General features: G+C 37.8%; 1 protein-coding gene and 2 long non-coding RNA genes across 3 annotated transcripts; 1 reads left to right on the top strand and 2 right to left on the bottom strand.

The window, feature by feature from the left end:
- Positions 1-1,400: 1,400 nt before the first annotated feature.
- Positions 1,401-2,753, bottom strand: LOC149108011 (uncharacterized). The gene has a single exon (XM_089296167.1). The coding sequence runs from the start codon at positions 2,751-2,753 to the stop codon at positions 1,401-1,403; it is 1,353 nt and encodes a 450-aa protein (XP_089152293.1).
- Positions 2,754-3,227: 474 nt separating this feature from the next.
- Positions 3,228-5,306, top strand: LOC149108010 (uncharacterized). The gene is made up of 2 exons (XR_016209024.1): positions 3,228-3,665; positions 4,544-5,306. It is a non-coding gene; the product is annotated as an uncharacterized LOC149108010 (long non-coding RNA).
- A 173-nt stretch (positions 5,307-5,479) lies between these two features.
- On the bottom strand, positions 5,480-9,166 carry LOC149108009 (uncharacterized). The gene is made up of 2 exons (XR_016209026.1): positions 9,029-9,166; positions 5,480-7,718 (listed from the first exon to the last, which is right to left on the bottom strand). It is a non-coding gene; the product is annotated as an uncharacterized LOC149108009 (long non-coding RNA).
- Between the last annotated feature and the right edge of the window lie 7,136 nt (positions 9,167-16,302).

Below are 16,302 nucleotides of genomic sequence, written 5' to 3'. Positions count from 1 at the left end.
ACAAGCTCGCGCAACAAAGGGGAGGACATGGAGAAAGATATCAGAGGGACTTGCCTTGGGTTGTACATCCAAGGGACGAAAAGAGGGAACTGGCGGCAAAGTGTTAAAACTCATGGTGGCCATCAGTTACGGAAAAGGTGTGATTATTTGTGAGCCCTACGAGAAAATGACTGGTGCGTACTTTTCCAATTTCATTGACAGAAACTTTAATACTATGTTTCAGACAGCAGACAAAGGAAATAGTCGAATTTGGGTACAAGACGGTGACCCATCGCAAAACTCAGCGCTCGCAAAAAGTGCAATGTCGCGGGCTGATTCAACTCTGTTGAAACTGCCACCACGAAGCCCAGACTTACATCCTATAGAAAATCTGTTTCATATTGCCTCCAACAAACTGAAAGAGCAGGCTGTATCACAGAACATTACAAAAGAGTCTTTTGAGCAATTCAAACAAAGAGCGGTGAACACAATGTACTCAATACGGATTGAAACTATCAACAATTTAATCGGATCAATGAATGCACGGCTAAATGATGTAATAAGAACTAAAGGAAATCGTACTAGATATTGACTTGTACTGTATGTTTTCATAGCGAGACTGCCAGCCATGTATATGTAATTAAGGTAAATTGATTTCATTTGTTACAAGCAGTTAATACTCTATTTTATCAATGTATTTCAGATAATAAAGGGTTAGATACAAAGAACTGACTGTTAAATGCTATTAGCACCGTAAAAAATACTTGTGCTTCAGTTAAAATGCAAAATAAATAAATTAAGTGAAAACCCACTGAAATGTTTACAGTAATCAGTTTATCGCGATTTCACGAGACACAACAACTTCCGGTTTACACGTAGTTTAGATCACGCACGATTAACCACGACGGTTAACCATTTGAAAGTCCCGTTTTGCTTCTTAAAATTCGGTCTTCTTCCCAATTGGCGCAAGTTACAAAAATTTCTTACTTCAAATACCATTTTAAATGCGGGATAGAAGCAATTTGGTGGCAAAATAGTAGGGTTTAGACCTTACAATATGGTTAACCGTCTATCGGAGACAATAGCTTAACTATTAACTACCCTTATATTTCAATTGAACGGTTAACCAAATAAACCTCCTCGCAAAGTTCTGTTTTACATTTTCTTGACCCAAATCAATGTTAAACATTTTATTATAATTCCATAAAAGGGGAAACAGTTATAAATGAAATGCCCCGAAGCGATTTGGAGCCATTTTTTTTTTTACAAAAATGGTTAATCGTGGTCAGTGGTTAATCGTGGCGGTTAATTGTCGCGGATAACCAGTTAGTCCGATTAAGCGGACAACGCATCTCGCTTTATACACGTTCTGGCACTAGAGGGAATTGAAAAGGAAGAAAAACATGCCAATATGGTCCTGCTTAGTTAGCAGCAACACTTCCTTCACGTCCACAGATAAACTCTGCGAAGCAGCGAGGGCATGGCAAAATATCTACCTGCTCGCTAGATGGAATTTGTGCGTTGAAACTGACAACCTTCCATCGAACTTGCATCATCTCAGTTTCGCGAGAATCAGCTACCCCTCCACGAACATAGACGAGCTCATCCTTACCAGTGCAAAAAATAGGAACGTCCCTTTTGAACACAGTGTCCTCCGCATAGTGAGATTTAGGGGCGGGCAAGTGAACAGTTTGTCCCTCCAGAAGCAATAAGAGGTCGTGCCAAGGGATTATTTTCTCCGACCAGCGAAAGTCATTGAGAAAGATCACTTCACAATCTTGAGCTCCTACCCAGGCAAAACTTGTTGTTGCGGGGTTGCTGAAGGTATGAAAAATTGAATTTAGTGGATTAAGGATGAATGTCTTCCCACAATTTGCAGGCCCTTTAAGCAAGATGTTGCGATATTTCCCACGACCTTTGACGAGAAGATTTCTGACGGCTTCTGTGAAATCAGCCTCTGGGATAGAATTTCTTTGAAGGATATCTTTGGCAATAGTAAGCCACTTCTTGTTACAAGTGAAGACACACTCTTCTCGTAGAAATTCCTGAAGTATTTCCATCCGTGTCTTCTGGTTTCTCTCTAATTTAGCTGGAGCCTCTTCCATTTCCCATCCGACCCGTAAAGCCTCTTCTACTGCTTTGTAACCGCGGTTGGCGATAAACTCGGCCAAATCAGTTTTGCCCTCTTTCTTCTGCTGATTAGCAAGGGACAGCAATTCTAGCCTACTCTTAATTCCTTTTTGCACTGCCACTTGGGAAACTTCATAAATCGTTAGCCGGGGCTGCCGTGCTCGTTTTCTCTTTTTCCCGCGTTTTTCATTTCCTCCCATTTCTGCGATGTGTGCTTGGCTGGCCTCTTGTGTTTGTGGCGCATTTTTCAGGTCTGGGTGAGATTCTGATTCCAGGTACTCTTTGTCATCTTTTGTCGTATACTTCCAAGTCGAGAAGTAGTTAGCGTGACTGCTAGAGAAATTTAATTTCAGGCCATGTTTTTTGTCCGCATAATTCCGCACCGTCAGCCATCTCCGATTTCGATCAAGTTTAACGGCCATGTGATAGTGAATTTCACCATTCTGATGACGTTCCTGACTGCACACCCATTGTAAAACTTTAGTTTTGCTTGTGGGATCAGCATTTTGGAAAGAATCAAGCACTACCACAGCAAATGATTCACGCGATGCAATAATTTCAACGTTCGCCTTACTGTAAGTAATCAGGTAAACACTCCTCACTTTTCTACCATTCAAACGCGGCTGGCGTTCTGCACTTTCCATTTCAAAAGAAGATGACTCTTGCTAAATAATTAAACTCTCAGGTAACAAATAACTACACCAGGTAGCAAATAACTACGCCATTTAGCATAACAGTCCGTATGAACGGTTACACAAACGTTATAACGACCCAAAATACGACTTCTAAGTTATATATTTATGCGTACGCCTCAGGAAACAAGGTAGTTCAAAAGATAACATCCTCTAGGATTACGATTGGAGGATTTCGATCCATTTTGTTGGTTTCTTTTTTTGCGGTGTGCGTTACTAGTACGCGCAAGACGGTACAACTCCCTTCTTCTCTAAGCCTCTATGGCAGGTTGTGTGACATTCTTTAAATTCTTTTTTCAGACAATCCCGGACAAAAAAGTTGGGACAGCAAGCGAGTTCTCCCCTCCCCCCACTTACAATGTTGATAATCGGGTGATTTTTTCCCTTTTTGTTGGAAAAAACGCGATATTTTCCAACATTGATTAGGGGGGATGGGGGATACGTGATCTAGCTCAAGTGTCCCAACTACTTTTGGCCGTGATTGTAGATCTCTTCGAACGTTCGTTGCACAAGTCGTCCCATGTTGGGTCGCCGTTCACGTAGCCCTGCGCCTGCACTCAGCGGATTTTCCCCTTTCGAGAGGGGTCGAGGAACACTGGGAACAAGACATTAATTCGCCGCTCGTGGCAAGTATATAACCCTGCAAAACACGTCGGATTTAACCATTTTGATCAGAGTTTTTAGGTTTCAAGTGATTTTTTCTCTTTATTAGGTATCGGAAAAATTAACGCTCAGTTATAAACATGTCAGATCATAAGCAACGTGTTCACGAAAGGTCTGACAAGATCCGCAACAGAAAAATTCGAAGTTGAACGCCATGAAATGTTGACACAAGAGTAGGTACTTTATTGAAGAGATTAAGAGGTAAGCCATCTGATATTTTTCATTGTTGATAGTGGTAGGCTTTAGGGTTGATTACAATGTTACAGTGTAAGTAGGCTTATTTTACACTAGATTTTTGATTCGGTCAGTGTAAAACGCAGACTGCGGACTGCAAACTACAGACTAAAATGTAGACTGACCATTGAGTCCTAAGCGAAAACAGGGTAACTGGAGGCTAACCTAAGTGATATCCAGGCCAACTGAAGTGATATTCAGTCTAACCGGAGCGCGAGTCAGCTGACCGGAGCACAGTCTTTCACTGCAATCAGCCTGAATAATCATGTTTAAGACCAGCGCCTGATACTATTATTATAAAACGATATGTACTTATGAAGTCTGTAGTCTGCAGTCTGCATTTTACTCTCAGTCTGCATTTTACCCCGGTTTGTAGTCCACAGTCTGCGTTTTACACTGACGATTTTCAATTTGATTGCCAGCAAAGTGGAAGTGAAATCGGAACATCTTTGTACATTACTAAATTACATAGGCCATCAAGGAATATTCGACCGTACAGGCCCTTTCATGAAATAACCACAGAATCATTTAAATATATAGAACAGCTAAACTGTTGGAATTTTGTAAGCAGTATCATCAGTACAGAGTAAATGATGCAGTGCATATATTAGTATCTTTAGAACATAAAGGAAAAAGAGTCTACTCCCATATACAATGTACTTAAATGTTGGGTGTTAAAGTTCAAAATATCATAGGTAATCAAATTTCTGTAGGTCCCAGGTTAGAATCTAGTTGTAGTTTATAACAAATTAGGTGGCTATTATGTTAGTTACAGTAATTTAATGGAATAATTTTGAATAATTAATTTGTTTATTTATTTATGTCCATTTATATTCTGTTTGCAGAATGCTAAAATGGATACAATTTATTGGTTCTATTTGACAAACAAATCATACAAGAGGCATGCAGGTTGTGGTTTCACTAGATAGTACAACGGTAACCAGAGTTGTGGGAATATCATTCCAGATTTGTACTATCCTTGTCAACAAAAGCTTATACTAAGTATGTGTTGCTTGACTAAAACAATAAGGAGGCTTAATCATTCTGTAATCATTGCAGGCTTTGTTAAATTTACTTTCTAGACTGTTCTTTGTTTTTGGACTATTTGTATTTTGGCCAATGTACTATAATGTGTTGTCCCTAAAAAGGCCAACCACTGTTATAAAATTGTACAATTGAAGTGCATCGTACCTTTGCAGTTATTGGAGAGCAAACTGAGTTGCTAGTTTAACTAAAGATGATACCAAAGTTAGCGAAACCACCAAAAATTTAAATTTTTATTCATCCCTATTTATAGCTGTGTCAAATTAACCATCGCTTTACTTGAGTAACTGTAAGCGTCGGGGGATTCTTGTTTTTCAAAATCCCACAAACTATTAAAATACTGGATGTGGTTCTTGATACAAAAGGATAGCAATTATGTGGACTTTCAGTAATATGTAAAGACAGAGTGTTTATCCTGGGACAAAGCGAAAACCAAAACTATACATGAATTTATAGTTCCATGGCCTATGCAATACATCCTTGTTCTGTGGTTTATGTGGTTTGAGATCTCACTTGTGATTGGTTATTACACAATAAACATTCCAGGTATATTTTAGGTGTTCACGGTTTTGTGAGTTTGACTGTAATAAGTATTTCTTTAAAAAATAGTGTTTCCTGCATTTTAAGAATACATTATTGGGAAACTTTGCTTGAACCCCTAACAAGTAAGCTGTTAGTGGTATTTCTGTCTTATGTAGTTTTGACTTGCAGGAGTCACAACCAGAAAGTACAACATAAAAGATTTTCAATTGTTTACTCACATCACTCCTCTCCTATTGGCAAGCAAGCTTAAAATGCATAGGGCTGTTTGTACTTCAAGCATCAATTTTCAGGGTAGTTAATTTTTCAGACATTCTGAGGTGTCACCCATTATATTTAGGACATTCATATGAAGTGGGAGAAGTTGTGTATATCCACCTGTAGATTTGATCATTGACAAAAGAGCATGCATTTTCAATGTAATGGAAATTTTGATCATGTAACAAAACTGTCTCCTGTGCTTGGTGACATTCTTATTGCCTCCTTAAGCAGAAAGACAGCATTATAATTAATCATTATATCCTTTGTTTACTCAGTTCCTAAATCTCTACCATATCTCCCCCAAAAATATCAGAAGTTAATAGATAAGTGTACCCTTGTGTAAAGTTGGAGATTTTTGTATCTAACTTGAAGATACAATTAGTGCTCTTCACTTCTGCTGGAACGGTTTGCACCATCTCGCAAAGTATAACTAAGTATAAGCAGGGTGTGGAGAAATGAAAACCAATTTTTTGGCCTATCCTCTCAGTAAGATGTAACTATGATGTACTTGTCTAAAAGTCATTCTCGCTAGCCCCAAAAAATTTAATCTCTCACAGTACTTCTGTAGTTTGAATTTCTTCAAAGAATTTCCCAAGGAACTGCTAGGCTTTGTGCTATCAGACATGACTTTCTTTGCAAGCTAATAAGTTCAGAAGCTAAAAGCTATTTTCTTGAGTCAAACAACTCCCTCATGTACATGTAGAAGGAGTTGAACTTGCTGTTTTCCCTTAACTTATAAGCCTTACAGGTAATACAGGTACTTAAATAATTAAGCTATTTAGTGAACTTCTAGGTTCTAATTTGTTTGAAATAAAATCAATATTGAGATGTTCATGCTAAAAAAACCATTCAATCTAGGACTCAAATCTTACCCAATCTGACCTCAAGGATAATTTTCATTTGCACGTGACATGATCATTTTCTAAAATCCAAAACTAAAGAGTCACCAGTTAAAGTTTTTATCCTCATCAGGCATAAAAGGGGTGTAAATTTATATCTTTTCACAACTTTTCACCTTAATAACTTACTTTGTCTGGAAACAAGCACACTTTGAATTTCAGAGTTATGGTGGTGCGTAACATGAAGCTATGAAAGCATTTGTCAAAAAATATTTACTTATCTCGTGGCTTTTAGCCTTTTTAGAAGTTAAAGTATTAGGAAAAGTGCTTAATATTTAGATGTTTGCTTGTTCAGTTCAGTTAATCAGCCACCTAGATATCCAAAGTAACTTCCAGATGTTTACAACATTTGCCTGCTGCAATGTTGGTGTACAATGGAGGTACACCAACATGGCAGTTTCATACTGGGCTCTGTAAATTTGCGCAAAATATTTCAACAAATATCTGAAGCTTGGGAAGATGCACAGCCTGTAGAGCTAAAACTTGGAAAGGTGTCTTCTTTATTTATCTCCTATAATATCACAATGTCTTGAATTTATCCACTGAATGGTCAATTCAAATTAATTTTTGTGTGACAGTGCAAACCAAGAATACCAGCTCTAGAACTCTGTCTACTTTTTTCCTAATTTAATTAATTAAAAGTCATTTGCTTTTATGCTTATTTAAAGTTTTCATCAGCAATGTATATGCTTTCATGAAAGGTTAGCACAGGCATCATGTTTGTCAGTACCATAGTTGCATCTTGTGTCATTGATTGTTGAGTACTGTTTGAGAAGGATCAAGAACCATTCATTTGATGTATTTCATGTGATCTGAAGAGTTCATGCAAGTCTTCTGAGTTGTCTTGCAGGTAGGATTGTCAAAGTTTAATTAGCATGTCTCTCTTACTTGGTATCTCCCTTACTTACTTTGTATAATTGCAATCAACAAATGACACTGGAAGATCTTCCTGTCTTTGCTGGGGTGATGTCATCCACTATTGCAATAGGCCTATTAGGAAAATTATTTCAAATATGATCCTTGCAACCTTTTCATGAAATATATGATCTTGAACATGATGACACTTCAGTCTGGACTGAAAAGAAAAGAGTAACACTTTTGCAGTGTCTATGAATTGTTTGCATTCCATCTAGTGGCTTCAACGTTCTTCTCAGTTTATGTTTATTGTCCTGGTCCAAATAATTATAGACATCTTGATCTTCCATTTAGGTCTTAAAACTGTTTGCATTCCAGTTAGTGGCTTTTCTTTTGTTGTCCTCAGTCTGCATTGAATGTGCTGGTTAAAAAAAACAAAAAACAAAATATAAACAAATTGGGATGTAAGTCATCTTGGCAAACATGCATATCTGGGGTTATGCAATCCCAAGCTTCCTCTTTTTGAAAAAGTCAGTAGATCTGATCTTGTTCCTGCCTTTAGATCATGAAGGTTATGCAGTCTTCAGTGACCATGATATAATGGTGTAGTCTAGATCTAGAATAAGAATATAGTTTAGAATCACTCTGTCGTAAATGCTGTGTCTTTAGGGTTACCATGTGCCTGCATCTAGGCGAGGTAGCTAATTTGACATGTAAACAACAAAAACATGTCAGGGGATATTTTATTTTGAATTTTTTTTTTCCCAAGAGTGATTTTTGTACAATCACTTCATATATTTTTTTAATCCTATTTCAAAATTGTTCTGTAGCTTTTATGTTCACTGAAATTGAATATGGCAAAATGCAGACATATCGTAATGTTTAAGCACTTTGGGTCTAGAATCTGAGTAACATATTAAATTAGCAAAAAAATTGCATTGACCTGTAGCTTTCTAAAGGTGATTTGGACACTCCCCTTAGGGGGCCTGGATAACTGGATAATTCATTTTATTTCAAAATTCTTGGTCTCATTTGATAACCAACTCTATAAGCTTTAATTTGATATAGGGGTTTAGGTAGCTACAGTACAGTGTGAAAGGGGAGCATTACTTCTCTTGGATGCGAAACACTTCTCAAGGTATACAGTAACCTTAAACCATGAACTTATTGCTTCTTTCCATTTTATGTGAAACAGTATATGACACAGCCACCTTTATAGCAGAGCTCCCAGGGGCCGCCACCAAGCGGAGTCCCATAACTATAGAAACAGAACCACATGCACGCATACAAATAGAAAACCATAGAACTATTTTTTCATGGTCAACATGTCTAGCAGTGTGGATCATGGCAGGTGCGCCTAACAAAGCCGACGCCGCGGAACATGGCGGCCATAGTGTAATCATACATGTATGATATTGGACATCCATGTCATGGTCAATTGACAGCTGTCAAAACAAGGTATCTGCTGACCAGTATTATGTGACCATATCACGGGCTCAGGTTAAGAGCTCATCAAGGTCACCGGTTTTTTAAAAAGTTGACTGCTGACAAAGTACTGGTTTTCTATTGGATCGTGGGCTCAAGCTAGGTTAACTTCTTTATCAGGGCCAGGTTCAGAAGGTATACTAATGTTTTTCACTGCTTGTTTTATGTAGTTTGAGATTATTGAAACTCAAAACAGAAGGCCAGACATTATAAACAGAAAAAATCCCTCAAAGTTACAAAACTCACATCAAAATCCTGGGTTAGCTTACTCGGGCTTTGAGCAACCTGGCCCAGGAGCTCCACTTTTAGGCTTGGCTAAATCTAAATATTACAATGTTTCCAATTGACTCAGTGGTGGCATGAATTTGTACATGTACTTTGTAACATAATTGTGCATTGCTATTTGCCTTAATGCTATACATCCATCAATAGTTCAAATTTTTTTTCATAAAATATGTTATTAATACTGTCTACCTTTTAAAAAATACTGGAATTCTACATAGCCTTAAGACACTTCCCAAAAGTGACTGTAAAAAGATACGGTTAAAGGTATGACAGCTGTACAGTATTAAGAACAGTATACAGGAATATAATGAGATCCACTGCAACATTGCAACATTCACAATGAAAAACTTCCCCTGGCATTAATGGTAAAAATAACACTTTGTGGATGAATACTTACATGTGGGCTACCATTAATAATTTTATAATTCAACTTCAATAATTGATGTGTTTTTTTTTTTCTCCACGAAGATTGTGGACTACAGGGACTGTTAACTACTGGGTGACTCCATCAAATATATAATTTTGTAATTAAATTATGTCAAAAATTAATCAGTAAGCTATAAGTAAGTTATACCATCTACACATATTTTGCCTTCACTACATGTAGACAATTGAACACACTCGGAGGTTTTGATGCATATGTGCATTTGGTCAACCAAATCCAAGATATGTTTAATTAAGAAATCAGTAAAATTACAGCTAAATGGATAAAAAATATATCCTACATGCACCAAAGTTGAACACGAAAAGCCCCCAAAAAATTGAAAAATAGGGACCATGTATCCCCAAATGCAGTGGCACCATTGGAATCGTCTCCGTGTAGAGCTTTCTCTGCATGTAGGGTCACTGATTGATGTAGAAAAAATAGTTCATGTTCATGTGCAAAAGGGGAATATGGAGGTGCTGTTAGCAATTTACCACGTTTCAGAAGAGTGTATGGATTTACTATTTCGGAAAATTATATTCCATACTTGCTGCACCAGCAAGCCTAGTGTAATACTAATCATCCACTCGACATTTCAACAACAACAACAAAACCGAGGAAAACTACATAAACACAATATGGGTATCACTACACCTGAATCAAACGAAGGATACCAGAAATGTTACAGAAAATTCGTTTAAGATTTATTATCATTCCAGTTAAAGCCAACAAATGCATTTAGAAGCCAGAAAACGTCCAAAATCTCAAAGACTTGCGGTGTTCAAGTTTAATAATTATTCGCGCCAAAGCATAATTTGAATATTATTTTCGCCGATGGCTTCGCAGTCCTTTTTTCGGCCGTGGCTTAACCAGGCTTTTACCAATAACCTTAAAAGAAATTCAGCCAAACATTTCACTAAACCCAATAAATTAACCAAACAAAACGAGGAAGTCTCCATAATTTGTAAACGCAGTATGCATGACAACATACGAGCGTCAAAAGCTGTCAAGGGTAGCAAATCGATGGTTTTCCTTCTTCCCAAGGTAAACAGAAGAAGAAATTATAGCAGTCTACAAAGCGGCTGTCCTTACTAAAACAAAGAAAACTTCAAAACTCGGCTGGCAGTATTTACAAATAAAGTTCTATTACTTTTAGACGTGAGGTTATCGGTATACGGCGAAAAACAACAGAAAACTAAGCTTGTTTGTTTACAGTATGCAACTTTATATTCAACAACGACTCTGGTCTTATTGTTTGAAATTTATCAAACTTCTCCCAGTATGGTTCCAAATCAGATAATCAGGGAGACTTTAAAACTCCTATTGAAAATATAAGCTTAACTTCTAAGCTTATCTCGCCGAAGCAACTACATAATTTTTATGGAAAACGCGAAAGTTTCTATGTAAAACAGTCGCTTACCACAATTTGGCAGTTCAATTCAGTTTCAATCCTATAGGCAGAAACTTCCAGCAAAAGTTGCGAAGACTGAACTGAACTAATCTTTTCGATAGATCAACGAATCAACTACTCTTTTCCCGCTGTGTTTTTTCCTCTAAACACAAGAAACACGTTTGATTTCTCTTGTTGATCACCTGATGAAATCATGTGACTTCTTGCACGGCTGCACATCTCGACGCGCGAAGTTGTGTAGTCTTCTGAGTAAGTTTTTCGGGTATTCCAGCTCTTTTCTATAGCCGTCGTTCGCTCTGCCTCACGGCATTGTTCGGTATTATTTCATATCCTTTCTCTAGCCCTAACTCGATCTAATTCACAGCACTGTTCAGTACTACCTCGCCTCCTTTCTAGCCCTGGCCCGCTCTTTCGCGATTTTCTTCGCCACTTCTTTGGCTGTCAATCCTTGCTCTCTGCCGTTCTCTTTCACGTTCTGCTTCAGTTAAACCCTATCTTGAAAACGTTAGATCAACCCCTCCGATCGTTTGTTAACATAACAAATAGAAATAATTTTTTTTTTTTTTTCCTGACTTTTCTGAAAAATCCCGCCCAGAACAGATGGCATTTCCTAGCTTCCCCGTGAGGGCTACCGCGAGACGCCCCTCCCCCTCCCCCCAGAGTCTGTACGGACGGCGTTCGCTCGCTCGCTCGTACGCTGACGTCATAACCAAATTTTCTCGGCTTGATGGGTTACCAATTTTGCTTACCCATGGTGCTTCGCTGGCGCGCTTCGCGCGCTGAAGCTCCGCTAAAACACACACTGTGTGTGTTTCTATTGCACAAATAGATTCCATGTTGCCGTGCGTCTGTTCAGTAATAGATCACAGATGACGTCAACATGTGGTAAGAACATCAGTGACACACTCGGCTATCGCCTCGTGTGCCACTTTTTTGCTCTTACCACATTTTGACGTCATCTGTGATCTATTACTGAACACACGCACGGCAACATGGAATCTATTTGTGCAATAGAAACACGAGTGGAAGTTTGGGAGAACGAGAAATGCTGTGGGAAGACGAGCCGTAGGCGAGTGTTTCCACGGCTTTTTCAATTCTCCCAAACTTTCATGAGTGTTTCTATAAATCGATAGAAAAACGGAGAACATGTTTTCTATTTCTTTTCGAAAACACCGCGAAGAAAAAAAGGGCAACAACTTGTTTACTTTGATCTTCAAAATGTAAATTCTCTTTCCTCGCGCCATTATTATGTCAACAGCTCATGCTACTTCTGTGTGTGTTAGTTCTGTGTGTGTTAAGGGTGTAAAACTTTCAAAATCTCCTAAAAATCTCTAAAATCGATTGAAACAGATAAAAAGTAAAGGATGCATATTTACCAAGCCACGGAAAGGTATTTCGCTATGTTTTTTATTCATGAAACGGTCGCCTATATCATTTCATGTACACATGATACGGCGCCGAAGGAAGGACTAAGAAGTTTTCGTTTGTTATGTCAATTCAAAGTTTTCATTGTACGAAAAGCGGCTAAGGTCTGAAACTCTAAAATTTAAAAGAAACCAATGCCCAAAAGTCATCATTTTAATAGTGACTGGTCTAAAATAGCTTAGCCAATCCAAACTATGATTTACAAGAATTTTTATAAACATTGAGGGTGGACCATGCAGAAGTGTGAAGTGTCACAGATCATGTTTTCCAATTCTATGCGCAGCGTTACTGAGACTTCGGACTCGCGTGAATCGCTTAGTACTTCTTAATCGACATATTATAGTTTGGATTGGCTTAGCTCTCTTCATGTACCAGAATTAACTAATTTCTATTAATCTATTCGGTCATTCAGTGTTTCATTTTGACGACCTTGGACAACCTTGACTGACAGCAGTGATTTATTAGCTTTTTTATAACTTTTATTTCTGAACTTTATATGGGTTTTTTATCAGGCTTGCTTTGTGAATTGGTGTTGTAGACACTATTCATACATCAATACCAAAAAATCAATTATAATCGATTTCTCGCATTCTTAAAATATTATATATTTTTTTACCCTTTGAAATTTTTTCCCGTCACTGGGTTACTTTGTTGCTATGTTTAGTAACACCCCTGGTTTTGTTTACCGCCAAATAATTAGATTAACCAATGTTCTTGAAATTGTGCTTTTTTAAGGCAAGGAATAGCTCTGCAATAAGCTGGTTCCCTGTTTACGCCTGCAACGAAGGCCTGCTAATCTGGTTCAGTTTTCATCAGATTACTTAAGAATAAATGTCCGCAAAAATGGAACAAAATCAGTTTCTTCGACAAAACTAGAAAACTCAACTTTGTTCGTCTTTTCCATATATTTAGCCCCAAGCAAGATAGCCTGTTCCAGGCTCTCGGTAGTTGGGGACGAGGGACCATGCAGTATGATATGGATTTTAGGTTACATGTAGGGTTAATGGTAATTTATATTGATGAAATATGATAATTATCCTTGAATGTTGCTTAACGATAAGTGGCTAGTGGCTATGTAAATGTGTGGTTTTCGTCATGGGTTTGAATTCTCGACTCACTTTGAAACAAGCTTTTCATTCCATTTTGAATGTGATATTGAACAGTACGCAGTGGCGATTTATAGCAATATTCGTTGGCTTCGATTATGATCTAGAATTTGTTTGCGCAAAAAGATCTTTGTACAAAACAAGAAAATATCTAATTAAATATTCAACATTGCATCAAGGGTTCGGAGCGGAAGTTGTAGATAAGTCATCCGTAAAAAGCGCCTATCTAAGCATTTTTTCAGTTTGAGTCACCCAAGATAAAAGAACATTAATTCACAACATCAATCTTAACAACAGTCTTTGCAAATAAACATTGATGTACTTTGCGTTTTCTGTTTTCAGTTTCAGTTTAAGCCTATCAAAGAAGAGATGATATTTTTTGCAAAGAGCATAGATAAACAATTGAACGTCCTATTTATGGTAACTTGCCGCTAGAGTTCTGACGTGATGATCGTTGACTGAGTACCAAGTGGCATTCCTGCCTCCCCAAACTTTTTTTAAGCCGAAATATTCAGGAACGATGCCGACACGTTATCACTACGTACCTACGAATATTTTCCGGATTGACTTGCTGTATGCGTATCACTATCAATTTCATCCTTAAATAAATAAGACTAGGCTAGTCATAAGACGGATTTGACGCCCCACGCAAGAGATAATCTCGATATCGCTAAATAATTCATGTTAGAAAGTTAGATTGCCACCATTTACATGCAGCAAAGGAAAATGAACTGTGCAGACTTTCAAGTTGCTTTCCAGATTAATTAACGACGGTGGTTTCAGCAAGGAACACGCACATTTCATTCGAGCGTGAAACACATCTATAAACAGAGTTGGGTTCATTAAAAATCTGTGAATACGAAACAATCCTTAGCTAGCTCTGTGGATTCATATTACTAAAGATTTCGTATTTCGGGCCTACTTTCGAACATCGACTCTACTAGAGATGGACTGCAGCCAGGATAAATACCCACCACAACAGACAGGTCCGCATTGGGTGTTGCTAACAGTTGTCTTCCAAACTTATTAGTATTACTATTCAAGGCAAACTGATCATTGTGTAGGAAATAGTGCGTTTTTTAGTGTATCCTAAATTTCTCTTCTCATAAATTTGTTTCTGTGTCAGGAGATTCGATTAGGGATAATTTGAATTTATTAGTAGCATTGGTATTGTATTCAGTTGTTCAGCAAATGCTTACTATACTTTGATCAACTTTGTTATTATGAATGTTCAGATCCATGCAAGTATTATCGAAGTATCACATATCATGATCAGCTATGAACAGCTATGGGATATACCGATTTGTTGTAACGATACTGTAGAAAGTCTTAAGTGTCGCCACAACTATTTGCTCAGAAGCTAGCTGGTAAGCTTATCAAACTGCTAACAGAAGATCTGCCAGTGAATTACAGGTTTCAGTTTGAATTAAACATTGTATTGGGTAGTAATGAGGTTACGTCTTTGTGTATATGGTTCACTTTTTAGGTAGAAATTAGTCAGCAAAATTATACCTCAAAACATAATTTTTGCGACACTTGGTTTGTCATCTAGAGCGAGATTACACAGATATTGCGTGTTAATATAACTTCATATAACTTCATAGTACAGTGTACATTTGCTTAAAGAGTTCTTAACATGAATATATTTCCGATGCCACCCATCCTCTAGCACTATAAAAAAAAAACTATATATATATATACAAAAATTTACCAGTTTTAACGAGCCACGCGCTGAAAATATAAAGCTGCTTTCGCCGATCCATTATTGCAAAAGCTTAAGCTCGTATATGCATGCACTGCTTGGTAGAAAGTATGCAGCTTGATCGCCTGAAGCAATAGTAAAATAACTCAGAGGTTCCCGCCCAAAAAAGCATGTTTGAACCAACAGCAATACAGTTAAAAATAAACGAATGTAAACAACGATGATTTGGGTGCGAGAGAGTAGCGATCAAGCCTCTAGTGCGAAAACAAAGGAAACACACCTCATTCTTGTTTTAAGGATTGCCATTCATGGATGAACATTTCATAAGGTATTCTTTGAATGTTTTTTGAGGTGTAATTAAAAGATTAAGGTTACTGTAAACCTTCGCGGGTGTCCTTAGCGAAAAAAATATTACCGCGCTGTCTTAAAGTCAACCACTACAAATTATATATCAATGCAAAGGTTATAGAATGCTCTATTCGATAAAAATTGTTTTGCCTCAATTTTTTCTAATCGTAAGGCGAGCGCGACCTAAAAGTGCGAAACGACCGACGTTCCATTGAGCGAATTTATCGGGTATCAAACTCGACCGCATCAACAAAGCTACTGCATTATATCATTCACGAGGCATGAATCATCAATGCCGTGTGGGGGATTTGCGTTTTTCAAAATTGATCTCCTGCAATGGCCTTCGTCGTAAAACGTGTCACTGTATTTTTGGACATCAAACTTGACAGAAATTTTCCAAAACAACCAATAGGAATATCGACAAACCCTCACACGGTTTTGATGATTGATGCCTCGTGAATGATATAATGCAGTAGCTTTGTTGATGCGGTCGAGTTTGATACCCGATAAATTCGCTCAAGGGACCGTTCATTTTTTATAAGGTGGGGGGGGGGGGGCTGGTGGGATTTGGGGGGGGGGCATGCGAAAAAAATGGCTTTCGAGGGGGGCCATCCCAAAAAAATAAGGGAAAAAGGGGGGGTCACGTGAAATATTTTAGTAAAACTTTAAAGTGCTTCTGCGACGAAAATAGACTTTTTCTAATCTCTCCAGATATCAAAACTACATCACCCAAATAGTAATTGTGCCAAATCTCAGGTCAAAATTCCAAAGAGAAGTCCGATAAATATGACTGTAACTTCGCGCTCAAACCGTCCGCCA

Source organism: Orbicella faveolata, unplaced genomic scaffold (genome assembly GCF_042242905.1).
Source record: "Orbicella faveolata isolate gen_17 unplaced genomic scaffold, um_ofav_v1 contig_26, whole genome shotgun sequence".
Classification (NCBI taxonomy): Eukaryota; Metazoa; Cnidaria; class Anthozoa; order Scleractinia; family Merulinidae; genus Orbicella; species Orbicella faveolata.
The sequence above is the reverse complement of the archived record's forward strand: the minus strand, read 5'-3'. Positions and strand labels throughout refer to the sequence as shown.

What these genes read in the sequence shown, in the direction of transcription:
- LOC149108011 (XM_089296167.1), bottom strand. Translation starts at nt 2,753, where the DNA reads ATGGAAAGTGCAGAACGCCAGCCGCGTTTGAATGGTAGAAAAGTGAGG.